The sequence below is a fragment of the Terrapene carolina genome, unplaced genomic scaffold (genome assembly GCF_002925995.2).
Source record: "Terrapene carolina triunguis isolate 2854851 unplaced genomic scaffold, T_m_triunguis-2.0 Scaffold130, whole genome shotgun sequence".
Lineage (NCBI taxonomy): Eukaryota > Metazoa > Chordata > Testudines > Emydidae > Terrapene > Terrapene triunguis.
The window spans coordinates 2,909,397-2,929,928 of NW_020664481.1; the positions used below are offsets into that span (position 1 = coordinate 2,909,397).

Genomic DNA, 20,532 nt, shown 5'->3' on the forward strand with positions numbered 1-20,532 from the left:
CGCAGGGTTTCAGGGGGTGGGGTTTGACGGCGGGCAAAGCAATCGCTCTGCATCCTGCATCGCTCAGCTGCCTTGCCACCTGCCTTTGACCCGCTCTGGTGACAGGCGTTCTAGAATCACAAAGTACTGCTGTTCTAATGGGCAAGCTCAGGCGATTACTCTCTGCTGCTGCTGTTTGCAGAAGTGGAGACAGCGTCAGTCACAAAGGAAGAGAGCTGATGGGCACATACAATCCTCCTGAGCCGCCCCCCCCCCCCCGTTCTGTATCTTTAGTCGATTGTGTTTGGAATGTGCCTGCGCTGTGATCCAGGTACCCCGATGGACCCATCCATGACCAGAGCTGCATAGCCTGGGGCAACCCCCATCCCTCATTGCAGCGGGATATTATTGGGACAGTTAAAGGCTTAGCCACCTGACTAGGAGTTACGCTAGGTAGGGTCACATTTTGAGGGAGGTTAGGATCCAGTCAGGGCTCAGCTCTGAAGCAGCGATCCCCAGAAACAAACCACAGACCTGGAGGCCCTCTTCAGCCGGGGCTGGGCTAGCTGGATTTGTGTCTCATCTTCACACTTACTAAAACTTTACTGTTCTGCTGGGGCCATTTTCATAATACGGGGTTTGGAGAGAGGCAGCCAGGGGCTTGTCCTCAGTTTCCCCTAGACAGGGAGGGAAGTATGAGACTCCCCGAGTTGGTCAGCTCCCCACCAGGACCGTCAAAGGGCACCTGCTCTCTTTCTCATTTTGCTTTTCCCACAACACTTCAGTGACAACCCACAAAGCCTCAGCACTGTATTGATTTATAAGCTGAGCTTTAAAGGTTACCATTGTTTCATGACTTGATAATGGGTCTGGAGCAGCACGTCAGTTGTAGTTCAGAGCAAGTGGTGGAGCTCGCTTTCTCGCTTTCTCGCTTTCGTTAGATTTTTTTGCAGTGAGGCTTTTATTTTCGCACACACATTTGTTCTCTTTTGCAAGCGCAGTTACAACAATTGTGTGCACAAAACTGGCAGCTGCTGATGCAAACAGTCGCTTATTGCTTGATCCTGTGAGGTGCTCCGAGCACTTTGACTTCCATTGAAGGCCATGGGAGTTTCAGGTCCTCAGCACCTTGCAGGATTGAACTCTAAGACGCAGCTGTGCAAGTAGTGACCACAATTACACCTGGAAAAGCACATGTGCAACTAACTGCACACCCAGCTCAGGCCTCGCTGTGTGCAAATGTGGCTTTTTGCAAAAAAGCAAGAAAAAGAATTTTTCTCCTAATGCAATTTTATGCATTTTTTTTCCTTCAAGAAAATTTATTTTGGTTTTCAAAAGGAGAAAAAATGACAACGTAGCAACATTTCTGACCACAAAGTTCACACAGAAAAATCACTGCAAAATTGCCACAAATTGGCAAAATAACAGTGAATGCACAAAATTTCATTCTGCAGCCACTTCGACTCAGAGGCTGCGGAGATGAACAGCTTGGTAAAGCGGGTGGAATGCAAAACCCTAGAAACGTCACTCCCAATGTACTGGTTCCTTGCCCAGCTGCGCTCTCTAGCCCAGCCTCTTCCACAAACGTTGGGGGACCACCAGCTGGTGCTGTGATTTCGGCTTGAGATCGATTCACATCGATCCCAGGATGGCACTGGGGGAGTTTCCTTGTCTAAGTGGGGTTTGAAGAAAGACCCAAGGGAACGTTTCATTTGTCAAGGTCCATATCCCACCTGTAAAGATGATGCTCGCTGCCCAGCCGGAACGTCTCATAATGGGCGTAGGCCTGGTTTCCTTCCCAGTCCAGGAGCTCCACTCTCAGCGAGTAGGAAGCCTGGCTTGTCAGGAGATGCACAGCTTCGTTCCCCAGCCAGTACTCCCCGGCAGGGTCTCCAAAGCCCTGGGGAAGAGGAGAGCCAACAGCGGGGAGGATTTAGACTGTCCCCCTGGGCTGTGCAATGTCCGTTGTGGTCAGCAAAGGGAGGAGGCAAAACTCCATCAGCTTTAGAAATACCGGAGCAAATTCTGCCCTCACTTACAGCCCTGCGTCCCCAGTGAAGTCACAGGGCTGCATGGGAGTAACTGGCCCGTTTATCGACCTCTGCTAATCCAGGATGGAGCTGGGAGAAATGTTTCAAATTTCAACGTTTTGATGAAATTTCCGAATTCAAGGGGGAAATGTTGACAAGTTTGCAAAATTCCCCTCTGTCATCCTGTCTAGAGCTGGCGTCCACTCTCCTTTTACCCTGGCAGCCAGCTCTTTCCATTCACCTCTGCCCACCAGCTCTTCTCTGCCTGGCCCTGGGACTCCTATCTCCAAACCCGCCCCACAGAGGTCTGTGGTCCTTTCCTGCTATAGCTCTCTGGACTCTAGATGGCAGAGCCGCGAGACCTGACGTGGGTCATGGAGCTTGTCCCCCTGCAAGCTGCAGAACGCTGCCCTGCAACCTCCGTCTCAACTACTGTCTTGTGTCCTCTCTTTGTGCATGTGCTCAGTGGTGAGGCCGCCTTCCCGGGAGTTTATTGCATTGCCTAATTGGTTACACGGTTAGGTTTTCTTCCCACTGGGTCTGTTCTTGCCTAAACGGAAGGGAGCTCTTTAGTTCCACCCAGTGCATGCCTGACGTCCAAGTGTCCCATCGCTGCACGACCCCCCCTCCCTCGCCCCCGGGGTTGTCAGTGGGTCAGTGATTGAACAAGCTGGGGAGTGGGGGGGGGCAGGATGAGGTCAGACCTGTTTGTATTCTTTCCACTTCCTCTGGAAATTCACGCTGCCATTGGCTCGGCGCTGTATCACCGTCCACCCGCCTCTGTCTGTCTCCATATCACAGAACACCTGCAGAGGACGCAAACCGCCAGTGCTGCAGGGGAGGGAGCCTGGGGTGGAGCGGCACAGACGGGTTGTACTGTGCAGGGCGGGAGTCAGGCCAACACAGGTCTTGTGGCTACGGCGTGGTGGGGCCACGTTCCCGTTGACAGGGGGTTTTGCGAGTCAGGACTGAGATGCATTGAGCAGACTTCCCGAGGACCAAGAAGTGGCCTTGCTTTGGAGAGCCCCAGTACTGACACACGAGGGCTGGCGTGGGAGAGGACTGAGGAGCAATGGCGTGGCGGCAGGTAGGGAAGATTGGCAGACTTGCCTTTGACAGGGCCCATCTCGCTCGTTCTTGGGCGCTAAGGTCCATTTCAGTGCAAGGCCTGAGCCTGTCAGTCACTCACCTTCCTGGGATCCGTCATGTTGGCGACGTGGAGGGTGTAAACCCCACTGGCGTTAAACCCGGCTCGGCGGGTCTGAGCACAGTCCTGGGACACCTGCTGTTCCTTCACGAGGGGAGCTGGCAAGGCAAACAAAAGCAGCAGTGAGTGAGCTGCAAGCGTCTGTGATGGGGTCTGATCTCCTGGGCTTAGGGTAAGGAACAGAGCGAGAGGGATTCTCCGTCTGTTTCATGCCCTGAGCACAAGCCCGGGAGCCAGGAACACCCCAGATTGTTCTATTATTTGTATGTTAATAATTTGTCATCCATATTCTCTATTAATCGCCCCTTCAAAGCCTCCAGGGCCCCTCACAGTTACAACCCAAACCTTCTTAGTCACCAAACAGCTACTACAAGAGTAAAAACACCTTTAAAAGGAACCAAGATCCGATATAGGGGAAGGACAGGGGTTAGGAGGGTGTCTGTATAATACACAAGGAGCCGATGGCTTCATCCCCCACAGCATTGTACCCTGGGGGCCATTTGCACTAGGGGAAAGATGCTTCCAAATCCGACTGGCGGCATTTGACATTCCACGTCACCTCTGTGTGCGTGACAGCGCAGGGGGCAATGGGGAATCAGGCCTCAGCCAGGTGCAGACTGAAAACCAGCTGCAGGAAGAACCATTCAGAGGTGCTGTCTACATGCAGGGAGGTCGAAGGTCAAGAGAATGAACCTCCGCCCTGGGTTCCATTGCAGCTAAGATGCTATCCCCTGCTGCCCTACGATGCATCAGTGGGGTCTGGCTGGGTGGCATCTGAGCTACAAGCAGATGCTGCCTTCCTAGCGTCCGTCTCCGTGCTTGCAGCAGGCAGACTCCGAGCTGCGTTCCTCTGCTGCGCTGACTCGCCGGCCAAGACAAGGGCTGGAGTCAGACTCGGTTCACTTAGAGCGTTAGGAGCCAACGATCCCTCCCGGGGGAGCCAAGATAACGTGAAGTTATTTCTTTTGTAAAGACTGGAAAATAGAAAGTGTCGTTTGATTGCCTGGCTCCATCTCAGGAAAAGCCAGCGTGCTTCAAAAATAAATAGGATGAAATCTTAACAGCCCTTTCCCCATAAAACCATCTTATGGCATTAGCGTCTTGGCTGCGACTCTGTCAAAACACTGAAGCCCATTGGTGCAATTTTTACTGCCTCGCTGCAAGGGGGGCAGGAGCTACAAGCGTCGATCCTGCAAGATGCAGAGTGCTCCCTCCGAGGGCAACGGGTGCTGAGTGCAGGCAGGATCTCCCCGGGGTGCTGAGCATCGTGCAGGAGCAGGCTCTTGGAGACCAGATAAAAGAAGCATGAAAGCAAGTGTGTTAGAAGGAACGTTCATGGCCTTAAAGTGAGCATGCTTCCTTGAATGCCCCTTTGCACTGCCAGAGGGACTGGAGGGACAGGAGCCCTAGTGTAAGTGAGAATTGGGCCCCCTGTAGCACTGTGGATTTGCTCTGCGTGGTTGGTTGTTGCTCTTTTCTCCTTGGGTTAGATGTTTGTGGGTCTAATTGATTCTCTTTCTTTCTTTCGTGGTCTCTTTGTACATCTGGGTGAGCACAATGTCTGTGCCACCTCGGGGTCACAGATCCCCAGACTAAGCTTGAGGATTTAACGTGGGTGCGGAAAGGGACTACACAGAACAACGTGGATTAGTGCAAAAACTTTTTGCTGTTGGAATCTTGGGCACTGGATTGCTCTGTGCCACTTGTGGACATATTTAAAGCAAACCCTGATGGTTCAGAGCAGTTTTCTGTCTGTCTGTCTGATCGATCGATCGATCGATTGATTGAAATCTATGGCACTTCTAATGTAACCCTACAGTAATTATTAGAGAGGGCCCCTAACTCCACGGAAGTTGGGATCTAGATTCAGGTTTAAATCTGAGCATCTCAGCTTGCTTGCCCTGCTGTCATGGGATGAGCCAAAACCTTGGTCCCCGGCTTTTCCATCAGCCGCTGCCTGGGGTGCATTGTTCTGAGACCAGGCGGAAGGTGGTGCTGGACAGACAGAATGTCGAGCAAGGCAGGGGCAGGGGTAGCAGAGAGAGGACATTTTCCAGGTTTCTAACCCAGCTTCTCTGAACACCTACAGTCACTAAGCAGTTTGAATCGAGAGGTCTAGCCATCAGTTCTACTGGCACTCCTGGCACTGCTGTGGGGAAGCTCTCACTGTTGCATGAACGGGGCGCTGGTCAGAGGAACATCACAGGGCGGGGTCCCAGCTAACACAGGACGCTAGTGTGGGGAAGTTTGCACTCCGTGTTATAGCTTCTACTGACCGGGAACGGGGCTGGTATCAGCGGGGAGTTCCAAGGAGCGTTAGTTGCCCACAGAATCCGGGACGTGCTCTCTTCTCCAGTCAGTGACACCCTGGCTGAAGGCCAGGAGGTCTATGCAGCTCTGGCAAGCCCAGGGCACTCCTGTGGGATGAGCTCACCTTTGCCCTGCGAGACCAGCTGGACCAGGCTCTGGACTGACTCGAGGAGCTGCAGCTGCTGCCGCTGGAGCAGGCTGGTGTTGCTGTTGGCAGCGTGGAGGGACTTCTCCAGGTCCTCAATCGTGTGGTTCTGGCGGCTCACTAGGCGCTGCAGCTTCTCCTTCTCTGTGCGGATCCCGTCCAGCTCTGTCTGGTGCTTGGTCTCCATCTCCAGCACCCGCGTCTCCAGGACACTGCAAAGGGACAGGCCAAGAGAGGAAGGGTGAGGTGCTTGCCTGGGGGACCGCACGAGCCACACAACACCAAGGTTAATAGTCAGACAGCTGCTAGGGCCTGAGACAAAGCCCACTGACATTCACTGGAGGCTTTTCATTGACTTCAAATGGTTTTGGCTCAAGCTGTTACTGAGGTTCTCTGTGTGGTTTGTGGGGCCCCCCAGAGGCTATGATGGTCTTTCATGAGCATGACCATGGGGGGCTGCTTTATCATGGGAGCTGGAGACAGTTCTTCATCCCACTAAACCCTTCCCGATCTCCCGCTTAACTCAGCCAAGTGCCTCCCTCTTCCTAGATACAAATCTTTCCACTGTACGCCAGCTGCGAGAGGCTATTCGACTGAGCTTGTGCTACTAAAGAGACCTCCCGATCTCCATGGGTTGGGTGGACATGGAAATAGCTGCTGAACTTTCTGCTAGCCAAGGCAAAAGCTCCAGGGTTGCATTTGTAAAATAGTGCGTCCAGGCGTTAGTGCGCTGGCTTCCCAAAACTATGCTGTCTATGCAAATAGATATGTGCACCCTCACAATGCGGTAGATGAGTGTCCAGCTGGCTAATATGCCTGGCTAAAGGTCCACTTGTGTGTGCATTTTTTGCTGGTCATGTCAAAAAATGTGTCTCTAATCCTTGTTCATTAGCCTGTGCAGAGAACGATCAGATATCCTCCGATCTCGCATCATGTTACCTGGCCTGAGCCGGCGTCGGAAAGGCACAAAGCGGCTGCAGGAAGTGAGCAGCCTTGAGAATGCCATCGAGTGAAAGGGCTGATATTGGGCACGGGAGTTGCTGTTGTAGCCCCAAATCATGGTCTTATTCCCAGGGCTCCCGCCCAGAAATCTCTGCCTCCTGCTTTGCCCGTGGAAATGGACCACCGAGGAGTAGTGAACGGACTAGCTCCCCTGGATTAATCAGTCTTGGTGACTCATTTCATTGATCTGGATTCAAACTATTCAGACCAACCTGCCAGAGGTGATGAACAAAGTACAAAAACCTGGCCCGCGAGGTCATTTTCCATAGGCTGTAATTTTCCGCAGGGTTTAAAATGGCCAGCAGTACACCGAGGGAGCTGGCCAGCATTTGGCTTGTTTGATAACATGCGCAGTGGGTGCATTTAAAAAGTTCATTCCGGTTTTAAAGCTATTCCCCATCCCAGTGATATTTGCTGTCTTTAAAGCCGGGAATATGGCTAGAACCCACCCAGGCTGCCGCTGGGAATCTGTAGGGAGCTTCTGCCCTTCTGCCTGGCTTCGCCCCGCCCGCTCTGGGATAGCTATTCTGCTGGGGGCAGGTTTTCAAAGGCCCAAAGGGCAGTGGGGCCTGACTCCCACTGGAAGTGCCTGGGAAATGGGTGCCTAATGCTCATGTAGCTTGCAAATCTCCCCTCTAGTGATCTTGTTAGTGCCACCAGGCCCCAGTTCTCACCCTTGTTCATTGATGATTCGGGCTGGGGGGACGATAGGCCCACCTACCCACGGCTCCAGGACAGGGATAAAGTCCTGACAACAGCTGGGCCTTTCTCACACGGAAAGGAGCCAGCAGTGAGCCCCAGCTCCATTAGCATAAACCGATCCTTGCTCTGGAGCTCGGTGGTTCTGGCAGGGACTCGGCGGCGGCAGCAGCAGATGAAGATGAGACAGCTCCACCAGCGACTGCAAATGCCGAGCAGCCCCCCTTCAGCAGCAGCCCTGGTGCCGAGCCCACCCTGTGAGACTGTCCGGGAGCGAGCCAAGAGCAAACAATCCAAAGCCGAGAGAAGGGAGCGAGGCACCTAACACGGGTAACCGTTGCGTTTTCCAGCCCACCGTGTGCATCAGCTGGGCGGTCAGAGCCCCGGGGAAGCAAAGAAGCAGTGACATCAAACGGGAGTCAGCACCTGGGAGCATGTGGAGCACACAAAGTGCCATGGTGGGGCGTGACCCTGAGCAGGGGAAGAGAGAGACAAACCAACAGGAACTGCATGAGGTACTGGGACACGGTAGCCGCCTGGGGCAGGTTCCCACATGGTCCTGAAAATAATTGTACCCTGACCGAGGTCACCATAAAAAGTCAGCGTTTACCCCTGGGGCCAGGAGAGCTATTGCTGATTAAAAGATCCTCCTTCCTCACTGTCCTTTTAAACATCTTAAAGAGACAAGAATCGAGCAAGCGAACCAACGTGACACCTCAGCGGGGCCGAGGCTGAGAACCGTACTTGTTCATGTTCTGCAGCTTGTGAATTTCAGTCGTCTGCAGCAGCAGCTGCTTCTCCAGCTTGTTGGTGGACAGGGAATTCTCCAGCAGCTGGATCTCGATTCGTGCGGTTTGGTTCAGAACCTGACGGGGAGCAGTTGGGAAGAATAATTAGTGGGATCCCCCTTCTGTCTCCCAAATGCTCCCTCCTTCCCCCCACTTTAACCTGCCCTGATTTTTCAGCAGCGTTACCAGCCCCGGTATGATATTTCACCACTGATGCACTACACCAGCTCCAAGGGAAACCAGTTTAGATGGAGCATCTATTCAAGCCAATAGAATGTCCTACCATGCATATTGGCCACATTGGAGGAGAGCGTATCCTGGTCTTTCCAACACAACGGGCCATAGGAGTAATAGGGAGCAGAGACTGAGTGGACAAATTATGTGATCCCTGTTGGTCACGCTAGCCTAAAAACTTCGCACTCAAAATCCATGGTCTCTGCTTCTTTTACATGGACCACATCAACTCCATGAGTGGGACTGTCAGAACCCTGTGGGGGGCGTTGGGTGTCCCCTTCTCATTAATTTTCATGGGGATTGAGCAGCCAAATCCCTTCAGAAATCTCAGCCCACCCCGAAGGCACGTGAGCCAGGAGTTCTTTGCGACTGATCTGCCCTGTTGGCCATCCGAGTCCTGCACGCTGCAGACAGGAGCCACATATCATGGCTTGCATTTCACCCCCACCCTTTATCTAAGCAGCCCAAAGCTCTTTACAAATGTGACTGAACTAAGACGGGGGAAATAGCATCCCCCTTTTACAGGTAGGGAAACTGAGGCAAGAGGTGACGTGATCTGCCCAAGGACAATCACGCAGGGAGTCAGTGGGAGAGCTGGATTAGAACCCAGGCCTCCTGGCTCCCAGCCCAGTGTCTCCCTCAGGGCAGCCATGTGTGTATCTATTATGAGCCGTTTCCCAGAATGCTCCTGCTGTACCTGCGCTTCCACAAACGTCAGTTTCCTGCTCTGCTCCGCTGTTTGGTTCAAGAGGTTGGTACCAATCTCCAGCATGGTGGCTGTTTGGTTCTGAGCGACGTTCTGCTGGATCCGGACCATCTCCGACTTCACGTTCATCTGCACGTAGCTCTCCAGCTAGATCGGGGGCGTGGGGGGGAAGCAGTCTGTTATTATTACATGGTATCAGAGCTCTCCTTATCCCCAGCCCAGCTTGACACAGACACTCCCTCTCTTCATTCCATGGCAGCAACGTTTCCCTCCCTCTGGTGAAATCACTCCCAGCCCCGTGAAACACCTTCGACTCCCTGCCATCCAGCTGGTGTTAAGCCAGCCCTGGTGCTACTCGTCAGAATGGTGGCTTGGGGAGGAGAGAACATGGGGCTGTCACAAGCATTTCACCCTGGCATAAACTCGCTTTGCCCTATGATGTTTATCGGGAGGACAGTGTGTCCTGGCCGCAGCCTGGCCTACTGGCATGAGGAGGTCCCCTTGGAAAAATTAATCTCACCAAGATACTTTGGCTCAGGAATTGTTGGAGACTTGCTGTGTCCTTAAGATCTCTCTCTCCCCCGCTCCCCTCACTGCTCTGAGTGATGAAGAAAGGCCCCTTCTCTGTACTAAGGAGGGAATGTGCACTTGTGATCACAGATCTACCCTCCCCCGTGCGCGCACTCTGCAATAGCCAGGTGACACACTGGAAGTCTCGGCTCTTCCATGACTTTGGAACATTGGTAACGGGTTTCGATGGATGCGGGATCAGATGTGCTGAGGGTCTGGGGCCATCCTCGGCTTCATCTGGCAGGGTGGGCACTCGGCACGTCTGTAGCTCAGGCCCCCACAAACCAACGTCAGGCATGTGAAACTCACATGGGGCAGCCCCTCTGCAGCACAGCTCCACTGAAATCCATACAGCTTACGCTGATTTACACTAGCTGAGGGCCCGGCCCAGTGCTGACCAGCCTGTGGAAAACTGGAAGCACAAGAGCAATGGCATTCTCTGGGAGATGTCAGATTCCCTGTGCTCGCCCTTGCCCCATCCTGGCCTCGCGTGATGGTGGTGCAGAGTCCTGCCACTACTGCAGCCTCACGCCACATCAGCCCTGCTTCTCGGAGTGCAAGTTGGGCAATACGGAAACGTGAGTTGAAAACAAAAGTCCACTTATGCAAATACATCCCCAGGGGTTTTTGGAAAGAAAGCTGGATACACGTTCACGAGGTGTTTAGATCCAGGCCTGGGTAGCCACCTACAGTGATTCTGGGCTCTCCGAAGCGGCTCATATTTGGCCCCCATGTAAATGGTAGGCTTGCTTGGCCATGCTGGGACCCTGAGAGATAAGCTGGAAAACAGGAACCCTAGCGCCACAAAGGCCTGAAGACGGACAATGCTTGCCACATGGATTATGTTTTAACTCTCATGATTGGGGGCGGGGAGGGGCTGACTCACCATATTTGAACATTTGGGGTTGGCAATACGGAGCTACCACTTCACCAACCCTACCGAGGAAGGGCCGCTGTCTCTTTAGGGCTGGGTGGGGATTTCAGCCCTCAAAGCTCCCTCCCACGCTGCTCCATCAGCAGTCTCCACACCTGGATTGTTCAACACCGTGAACGTATGGCCTTACCCTACACAGGTCTTGTTTGTTTCGTTATTTTATCGTTTCAACACGGCCACTGGGGGAAGGGTTTATTTCCAGGCTGTCTAACGATATTTCAGTGGTTCCCCTTCCTCTCCCACCACCAAGTTTTTAAAAAAAAATGCAGCCTGGGTGTGTGTGTGTGTGTGTGTGTGAGAGAGAGGGAGAGAAAAAAAAGAGAGAGATCCAATTTTCAAGCATTGCATCCGGCTGCACGGGAATGGGGCTGGCTCACAGCAGGACTGCACTGATCACTTGGGAATAGCATGGACTGGCTTCCCGGCATGCCTCTGCGTGTGTGTGTTAAACGCAATGTCTGCAGGTAGAGGGGGTTCCTGAAGAGAGCTGGAAAAACAGGGGGTCACCCAGCATACAAATAAAAGGCAGGTTTCCCTGGGCACAGATGAGCAGAAGCTCTGGAATTTCACCTCCCCCCCCCTTTTGTTTTTGTCTTTTGCTGACTGTGCCCAGCTCCGACAGGAACAGCTCTGCTGGCTTAGTTCTGCGGCGATGCCCCCGCCGGTGTTCACGTGTGTGGACAGAGAAGCAGCGTGAGCTAGTGGCTCCAGCACTCGCATGGGTCTATCCTGGCTGACCTTGGACAAGTCACTTCCCCCTGTAGGCAGGTCTACGCAGCCAGCAGTAAGCTGGGCCGACAGGCTTGGGCGACTGCAGTAAAGACGGTGGTGTAGATGTTGCGCCTGGAGCCCCCCTCCCTCCCCGGGCTTCAGAGCCGTAACATTGACACAGCTGGTTGTAGTGCGGGAGCCCAGTCTGTCGACCCAGGCTCTGAGACTTGATACTGCCACTTGCTGTGTAGACGTACCGAATGGGTCCCTGCTGCACCACCCCCAGGTTGTCCGTCTCGTGTACGCCGGGTCTGAGCTCTTTGCCGGCGAGGACTTGTCTCTTACTCTGTGTATGCACAGCACCAGGGCTTAAATTCTCACCGAGTATTTCCCGGAGTGTCGGGGCTTCAGCCCGCGGGAGGCGCCAGGACTCAGGCCTTCAGCCCCGTGGGAGGCACCAGGGTTTGGAGTTTCAGCCCCGAGGGAGGCGCCGAGGCTCTGGGCTTCTGCCCCACAGGGCACGCTGGAGCTCCGCGGGTTTGAAACTATTTACCGGGGCTCTGCTCTGGACAGCTCCGGCTGAATTTCAGCCCTAGACAGCACCTAGCAGAGTGGGGCCCGGATCTTGGCTGGGGCTGCTAGCCCCTCCCGTGATACAAATGCGAACAGCAATAAGAAAGGGGGAGGGTCGGTGAGACGCCAGCCTAAGGGTTCGCTGTGGCTAACCTGGCACCCAAGGGCCTCGATGACCTTCGCTGAAACACGGCGCCTGGTAGACATGTGGAAGAGACGGGCTTACGGAGACATTGGCTTTTGCCCCCACTCTGGGCTCTGCTCCCTGGATCACCACTGTTTAAATTACCAGCAAACCAGGGCTGGACACACACTTTATTTATCTGGGGCGAGGAGGTTGGTATATTTTATTTTTGTCTCCCTGCCAACGGAGCGTGGAATGTTTTGTTTATATTGCTCGTTCTCCTCCACTGACGGTCTGAGAACAAGAGAAGACAATTGTACAGCTGGAGCTCGGAGATGCAGTTCAGACTGTTCCCTCTGCCGTTCACCCTTTCGTTTCCAGTTTGATCTGAAGTGCTGGATTTTGCCTTAAATTACCAAGAGATTTTGGGACTTTTTTCAAGGAGATTCTCTGTAGGTGTTTGGAGGTGCGAGGGGGCCACCCAGCTAGGCCACCTTGCACTTATTTACATTTGGAAGAGTGTAAGAAATGGATTGACCCTCGGCTTTCCCACCTTCATAGCGCAATGTACCAGCCACCTCTTCCCTGCTCACTCTGCCCTGGGCGATGAAGAAGAAGAAGACAGGAGAAGAAGTGGAAATGAGAAAAGGACACCTATGAAATCAAAGTGCTGGGAGCTGAGCTGACAGGCAGGGGATGGTAGAATCTCTCCCTGTCTAGCGTTTAGTGATTCTTGGCTCTTAGCCACCTGGGACAGGGTGGTGTTGGCAGCTATAAATAGACCCCTCTTGGGATCCTGCAGCCTGGTCCCTTCTAACACGCAGAACACAGGGTCTGGCTAGAGTCGAAGGGAGCTGGGCAGTCCGATTGGTTTGGAAGGACAGTGGGGATCACTGTCACCAGCAGGGAGTGTAAGGAGTTAATCAGCTCACCAGCTGGCTAGCTGGGATAAAAGGCTGAGCGGGGCGGGGGCGGCGGGGAGTGGGGGGAAGGCCCCTTCTAACTGCTGCACTGTGCTTGGATCACCAGGCAGGACAGAATAGTAAAGACACTGAGTGCGGGTGCCCTGGCGGAGTGTGTGCTGGGAAATCACCAGGGGGACTGACCAGGCAGGGTTTCCAGGGCTGGAGGGGAGTACTACACCCAGGGGTGCATTCGAAATGCCGGTCACTGGGGGTTTCAAAGTCGTCTAAGGGGATTAGGTACCCACGTTCCATTGAAATTCAATGAGATTTGGGGACCCAACTCCCTTGGGTTCCTTTAAAAATCCCACTGATGTAGATTCAGCAGATGTGGGAGGTCAATAGATAATAGACCGTTAGAACTGATCTAGGAGGTCAAGAGCTAACGCACCGTTAGAACCAGCTGCTATGCAACAAGCGCCATCACTCTTAGGAATTATTTGTTATTTGTATTACGGTAGCATCTAGAGTCCTGAGTCAGGGATCAGGGCCCCATTTTGCTGGGCGCTGTTAAGTCTAAAGAGAGAAGCCAGACAAACCAATATAGACAGGTTCTAGAAATGACCAGGCCCAATCTGTGCTACATCTCAACGGGAAGAAGCTGCCGGTTACATTTCCCCAACCCGCTTGTCCCGTTCTTTAATCAAGCCAGCCCCATTCTTCTCCTCCCTCCTCCCGGAGCATGTGCCCCAAGCAGGCCAAAGTGCCCTCCATTCCCCCCCCCCCCCCAGGCTGGAGTTTTTCTGTCCCCGCCTCCCCACCGTCTGTGCTCCGTGGGTTAAGCAGATGCAGAGTGGCAGACCCTCGCTATTGCACTCGGCTCCAGTGACACGCCCTAACGAGCTAGACTGAGCCAAGTCCCTGATGGCGTCGCTGGTTTGCAGCGTGTACCCTGCAGCCCCGGTTCTGGTGCAGGGGGGAACAGCGACTCTCCAGGAGGGGAGCCGCTGTGCTTGCATCTCACTGGTGACTGATCTATTTGGGGAAAATCAAACAAACGGAAATCACTCTGGGAACAGCTGGGAAATGTCTCTTTTTAGCCACTCAAGATCAGGTGACACCAGCCCCGCAGGCATTGGATGGTCTTTGCCAATGTAAAATAAATATGTCGGTTCTCTAAAGGGACCCCTTGGCCTCACTGGATAGAAGATACTAAACACTTGCTGTGAAATCCTGGCCCCACTGAAGTCAATGGCAACCCTCCCCCCCATTGAATCAATGGGGCCAGGGTTTCACCCAGGATATTTTGCTTTGTGTCTCAGTGAGGTGGGAGCAGAGGCAGGATTCACAGTTGGCCGGGGGCTGGGAACATGGAAGGCAGAAATGGAAAAGCCCTGATTGGGCCAACGTCACAGAAGTGGACACTAAATCTGGGCACCTGAATCCTCGCCAAACAATGGCAGCTGGACGGAGAGACACAGAACTGAGCGGGTGGCCTCTGAGCCAAGTTCATTTACTATCTGCATATGCAAATCAAGCAGCTAGCCGCCTCACACTCTGTTTTGGAAACACAAACTCTGGGCTGTTTTGTCAGCTATCTCACCTCTCGATAGTGCGGGACGTTCCCTACAGAATGTCTCCACTTGCTCTTTCAAATCAACTTCCACCCCCTTCCCCGGGAGACCATTCTACGAGCCAAGGGCTTGTCTAGACCAGGGAAGTTGGCACCGGTGTTAGCAGCGTTGTTATATTTGGGCCAACCCCTAATGGGGAGACCCTGCCCAGGGGCAATTGGAGCGTTTGCTGGTGTGACTTGTAACTAGATTGGTGTCCCTAGCCCAGTGTGAATAAACCCAAGCTAGACAGGGCTAATGCACCTCATTCCAGTTCATTTCACTCTAGTTCAGTCATGTATAAACCACTGGAGCTCGTCATACTGAGCACACACATGTGTATGTGTGTCACCCTGTGAATGGATGAAATATACACGTCTCCATGCGTGTTTGACGTGTTTCCATACATGTTCATCTCCATGTGAGTTTCGGAGTCATTCCCAGCTCTCTAGCTGGCTATAGGCCGAGGAAGGGAGTGTGGAAAGTTCATATGCAGAATATTTGCCCTGCTGGCTGTCTGCTGGCCAGCACTGTCACAGATCTCTTAATCCCCTTGTAAAGAAGCTCATTTATACTGAACAGCTGTACACGATCCAGCCAGGAACGAGGATGCAGCCACATCTCTGATGCCTGCACAACTCCTTTGTGGGGATCTTTTTAAAGCTGGGAAGAAGCGTGGAGTTTGCGCTACAAATAAAAATCAGATGCTACTTCCTCTTTCCTAATCCATTGGGGAAATGCCTCTCCCGAATGCTTTCTATTCTTAGGAGGATTTCACATGAGGTTTCCATTCAAATGAATTCCAGGGTGCATGTTTTGAGCAGGGACGTGATCAGAAACGGCACATCAAACATAAAGTTGCTAGGCCAAAGGGAAGGAGAAATCGGAAATGTGTTCGACCCAGCTGTGGTCACAGAGCTGGGAATTTTACCCTGGTGTGAAAGGAATCCAAGCTCATGAAAAAGGCAAAGGGAATTCTCTTGGGGGAGAGCCAGATTTGCAAAGTCACACAGACAGGATAGCCTGGGGGACTAGCAGGCTACGGGTATTGTGAAGGAATCTCCCATTGGTTCTGTAGAGCAGAGCTGCTGAGGACAGTCAAGGCTCTGGAAGGTGGGCTGGCCCTTTAGGTATCCTGAGCCCAGTCCCTGGATGGCTTTGAAAATCAGGCCCGAGCACTGAAACCTGACTTGGAGTTTAATAGGGAACCAGCCGAGTGAGCCCCCTCCAAGGGTGAGAGAAGTTCGGGAGCCCAGTCGTATTGTCGAGGATACGACCAGCGGCCACATTCTGCAGCAGATGCAGATCTGTCCAGGCGGCTGCTTTCAAGCCAAGTCGCACAGCATTGCAATACCTAAGCCTGGCGGTAATGAACATGTGTATGACTGAGACCCTGTCATCATCCCACAGGCCAGCATGCAAGCTCCCAGCTAGCTACAGACGGCACAAAGCGCTTGGCAGCCAATGCTATGGGAGAGTCCTGAGCCTAAAGGGACCCCTACGCTGCAGGATTCTTTGAAAACTTGGGGACAGATGACCTAGGCTGGAGGAGATCTGGTGGCAGCAAACTCTTGGAAATATTCCCCTCTGCCTATTAGCATAAGCCTCCATCGTGCTTGGGTTTAGCTTCATCCAGCTCCTACTCCTCCTCATCCATGGGGGATGTCCGCTGGACATGGGGAAAACTGGGTGCTGGCAGATCAGCCCCACTTCCTCCTGTTCAAGCGTCTCGTGGCAGAGCAATGGCAGAGAGAAATTGAAAGTCGATGGGATTTATTTAGATCGTCAGCCCTGTGTTTGTGCAGCGCCTGGCGCCGCGGGCCCCGGACCACTACGGCAATGCAAACAATAAAGAAGAAGAATCCTGGGAGCTAGGTGCCAAACTCCAATCTGTGCTTTAGAAAATGTCCCCTGGACTCGTTGAATGGGAGTTTCCCCGGAGCACTGATCCTGCCTGGGTTGTTGCAGTTTGATGGGTGAAGCGCAGCATGTGTGGACCACAAGCCCTGCAGTGTAGTCAGCCGTCCCCTCCATCCTGGCGGAGTCTGGGCCAGGTTTTAGAACCGCTCCTCCCTGCTGACTCTGGGAGGCAGAGGCTATGTTAACTAGTTTTCCAGCCGGATAGCTAGGAAGAATAAAAGTAAAAACTATTTCCCCTACTGTTACTCACACCTTCTTGTCAACTACTACAAATCTTTTTTTTCTCCTGCTGATAATAGCCCACCTTAACAGATTAGTCTCGTTAGAGTTGGTATGGCAACACCCATTTTTTCATGTCCTCTGTGTGTATCTATTGTCCTACTGTATTTTCCACTGCATGCAGCTGATGAAGTGGGTTGTAGCCCACGAAAGCTTAGGCCCAAATAAATGTGTTAGTCTCTAAGGTGCCCCAAGGACTCCTCGTTGTTTTTGCTGATACAGACTCACACGGCGACCCCTCTGAAGAATACATGGTGAAGAATACATAACCGAGATCTGTCCTTTCTCTGCTGGGAGAGACTCCCTATGGTAGGCGGAGTTCAGGTGCTCAAATAAACTCTCTGGACTTCCTGAGTCCTCCAAACTGGCCTGGGAATGACCATGAGAACGGGCCCTGGTGAGTCGCCCGGCGCCAGTGAGAAAGTATCCTTCCTCGCAGTATTTCAACACTTCCGCCTCTAGCCCTGGGTGCAACCCGGGAGTGAAATCCCAGAACTTTAATAGAGCGGGGTTGTTTCTAGTTCAGGTCTGGAAATGGCCGAAAGCTGGGTGGGAGAAGAGGGGGTCATATTCCCCCGAATCAGCCCTCCTGTCCATACCACTGACTCATTGTGTGATCTTGGGCAAAGTCACCCGGCCATCTCCTGGCCCTGTCCGCCCGGTGGGAAAAGGGAGGGACGCTAAGTGAACTCAGCTCTGCTGGGGAAGGATTACCCCAAAGGAATAGATGGGACTGGAAGGAGCTGGTAACAGGTGCTACACTGCTGCTTGCTGGACTGGAGAGGACAGGGCAGCTGCAGTGAGGGGAATAGTCCTCTGTTTTGAGCCCTCTGCACTTGTTTTTACATGAAGAAATATTGCTGGCAGCCACTCCAGCTCTCGGCTTTGTGAGCTGATATATCCCTCTGCAGATATTCGTGGCAGGGGGCTTTGGAATCCCGGGGCGGGGGACGCCTGGGGACACGAGCAAAGGGGTGTTTTGTTTTTGCAAAGGCTATTGAAATCCCAGAGTGATGTTAACTCGGGCCACTGGGACGCCCTCTCGGACCACTGCTTTTGGACAGGCTTCCCCAGGCCGCATTCGTGCTAAGGGGGAAGAAGCTTCCTATAGCCAGGAAGCAAAGAGAAGCCGGAGAGCCATGTCTGGACAACATTTAATGAAGCTGAATGATTTCTGGAGAGAGTCCCTTCAACCACATCGTTAATCTTGTTGCTTCACAGGGCTAGGGAGTTTTTGGTTTGAGGTTTTGAATAAACAGCTCTCTTAGCTGAAGTACAATACGTCCACATGGGAAAAGCCAGTGGGGCAGAAACAATGGCCAATTTCAGAGTGGGACGTTGCGGGAGACCCTTGGCGTCTGCCCCGGCGCGATTTTGGGGGAGATGGCAGCACACGTACTGGCTGGTGTCTATTTCAGGAGTCTGGGGAACACCCACTCAGTGAAGAGCCAACCGCCCAGAGGGATCAACTCTGACCCTGGGCCCAGTTTGAAGCTTCTCTCCGGGGAGGAGCTGGGGAACCAGAAATGGGGGTATGCCACCACTCCAGGGAGGAATGCCAAATTGCAGAACCAGCTCAGCTGCTTTGGCAGAGGATGGAAGCGCCCCCTGGCTCTGAGCACGCAGCTGTAGTAGTAACCGGCGAACACAGTACGAGGCTTGACTCGGTCTCGTTCAGCTCTGGCTCAGCTGCAGTTTTTCCCGTACAAAGAAATCTCGAGTAAAACCACAGAAGCGAAATGTTCCTGTCTGCACCCACTTTGCTGCTGAGTGCCTGTTGCAAGGTGTGTGTGTGTGTGGGGGGGAGTCAGGAACTGCATGGTGCAATGCATTAAAAGGCTCTTTCGTGCACATGCCGGAGGCGAGAAGACAGTAGATAAACTGAGCGTGGAGGGTGACTGGCCCCTCAGGCTGAGATCCCTGCCTTTGAAAGCAGCTGGGGCATACTGGCGGGTCCATGCACCAAAGCTCAGGGTTTTACACCGAATTCCTCTCTCCCCCAGTGGGAGGAGCTGGGCCCTTTAGCTCAGGGCTGAGGTCTGCCGGGGAGATGGTGTTAAGAAAGCGCGCACCGGGGTTCCCACAGCAACCAAACACTATTGTGGTTTTTGTAAAGCAGTCTCTCTTGGAAGCAGAAATGTTATATCAATAGAATAAAAACCAGCAGGATCCAGTGGGCCGGGGAGGGAGGAAAACTACTGGACACTAGAGGTTGTACCGAATGGACTCCTCAAAAGTGGGTACGCCTCACCTGGGCAGTGTAATTCCTTCCTGAGAGAGACGGAGCGGCTGCCCTTGAGCACCGCCAAGCACTTCCCAACCACCGGAGTGGGAGAGGCTCAGCTGCATCAGAATTTCAGACCCTCTCACTGATTTACAGCTGGCTGGAGAGAAGCCAGGGAGAGTGCAAAAGCGTAGGACTGCGTTATCAGAACCTCCCTGGAGGCTCTGTCCACCCGAGCCAAAAAGATCTACTGTGCTTTGCCTGGAAGTCAGGCACTGTTTGTGCTGAGCTGGGCAGCAAGAAATTCTCACCAAAATACTCTTTGATAAGTAGGAGAGACACGAACCCCTCCCCATAATGCTGCCTGTCAACGGTGTGACTGCTTAAGAAGCAAGGCAGTGGCACAGGAATTCATTTCAAAGGAATTCCTTGTGGGGTAAGATGCAATTCAGTGTAAGAGGAGCTAGATCTGGCCTATAGATGGTATTGTACCAGTTCTGCTGGTCTTGGAAGAGGCCAGACGATGCGTGTGTGTATTTGTCCATGACTGGTTGCCTACCTTTCTATCACTTTCCACTCTAGGATAAGAAGCAATCTGTGGTCTCTAAGCTCCTTTCTGCTAGTGGAACAATCAGATTGCAAGAGCAGATTATAATGCACCTCTGTCCAAATGGTTGGACTTAGCCTGTGTGCATAAATCCCACCAACCGGGAACGCCTATCTGAACCCCCCCTCCCACTCCCCCAAAACAAGCCAATGGAGTTTGAGTTCTACTATACGAGGGTCATCTAGTCATGTAGTCTAACCTTCTGATTGCATCAGAGCTTTCTCTTCTCTTCTCTTCTCTTGCTCCAGCCTGACTTCGTTTAGGCTGCGGTGAGTTAATGGGCAGTGTCGTTGCCAATCAAAGCTGGCTGAGGTGGGTGGGCACCAGCTGAAGAGTGCAGAGAAGTCTCATATGGCGAAGCTTCTGTCTATTTTCAGCAAGCTGCTCTGATGTGAGTAATGGCAGCTCTGCTGTCCCCAGTGCTCCATGTGGCATGGTTCCTGGCGCAGAGGGAATATTTCCTTCACTTTCCATAGATTCCCTGTAAGAGAATCTTTCATAGAAAATTCCCTTTTCCTGCAAAGGGCTCCCTTCCTTCCCGTAACACACCACAAATGGATCATGTGTTGGCATGTCAAACTGCTTTCCCTCTGCATGTGAGAAGGGTCACAGGCAAGCTTAGTGACCAAGGGACCAGCAGTGATGGAGAAAGGAGCAGAGAAGAAAAAGGGAAAATAGTGAATGAATCCAAGAGTCTCATGTGCATGACAGCAGGATCTTTGTGTCTTAGGTCATCTGCTCCTATTGATCCTTCCCAAGTGAGGTCATCACAGCTGGTTATGGTCAGAATAATTTTGATGTCACAAGCCAAGGGTTATGAATGTAGGATCTGAAGCCGATTCTGGAACATCACTATCACTCCCGGTGAAAGAGTAGAGCAAACGGTGTAAGGGAACTGACCAGGGCGGAAGGAAACAACGTGTGCAGCAAATGGTCTAGATTGGAAAGGGAAGTAGCATCCTTAATGGCGTAGCT

General features: G+C 52.8%; 1 protein-coding gene across 1 annotated transcript in view; it reads right to left on the reverse strand.

Moving 5' to 3' along the window:
* The window catches only part of ANGPT4 (angiopoietin 4), a 39,260-nt gene that overhangs the window by 4,648 nt on the left and 14,080 nt on the right, over positions 1-20,532 (reverse strand). Inside the window, exons 2-7 of the mRNA XM_024200918.2 lie at positions 9,092-9,247; positions 8,117-8,238; positions 5,651-5,883; positions 3,199-3,314; positions 2,714-2,815; positions 1,713-1,879 (exon numbers count right to left, since the gene is read on the reverse strand). Of these exons, the coding sequence (XP_024056686.2) occupies positions 1,713-1,879; positions 2,714-2,815; positions 3,199-3,314; positions 5,651-5,883; positions 8,117-8,238; positions 9,092-9,247 (896 nt within the window). The remainder of the gene's footprint in view (positions 1-1,712; positions 1,880-2,713; positions 2,816-3,198; positions 3,315-5,650; positions 5,884-8,116; positions 8,239-9,091; positions 9,248-20,532) is intronic.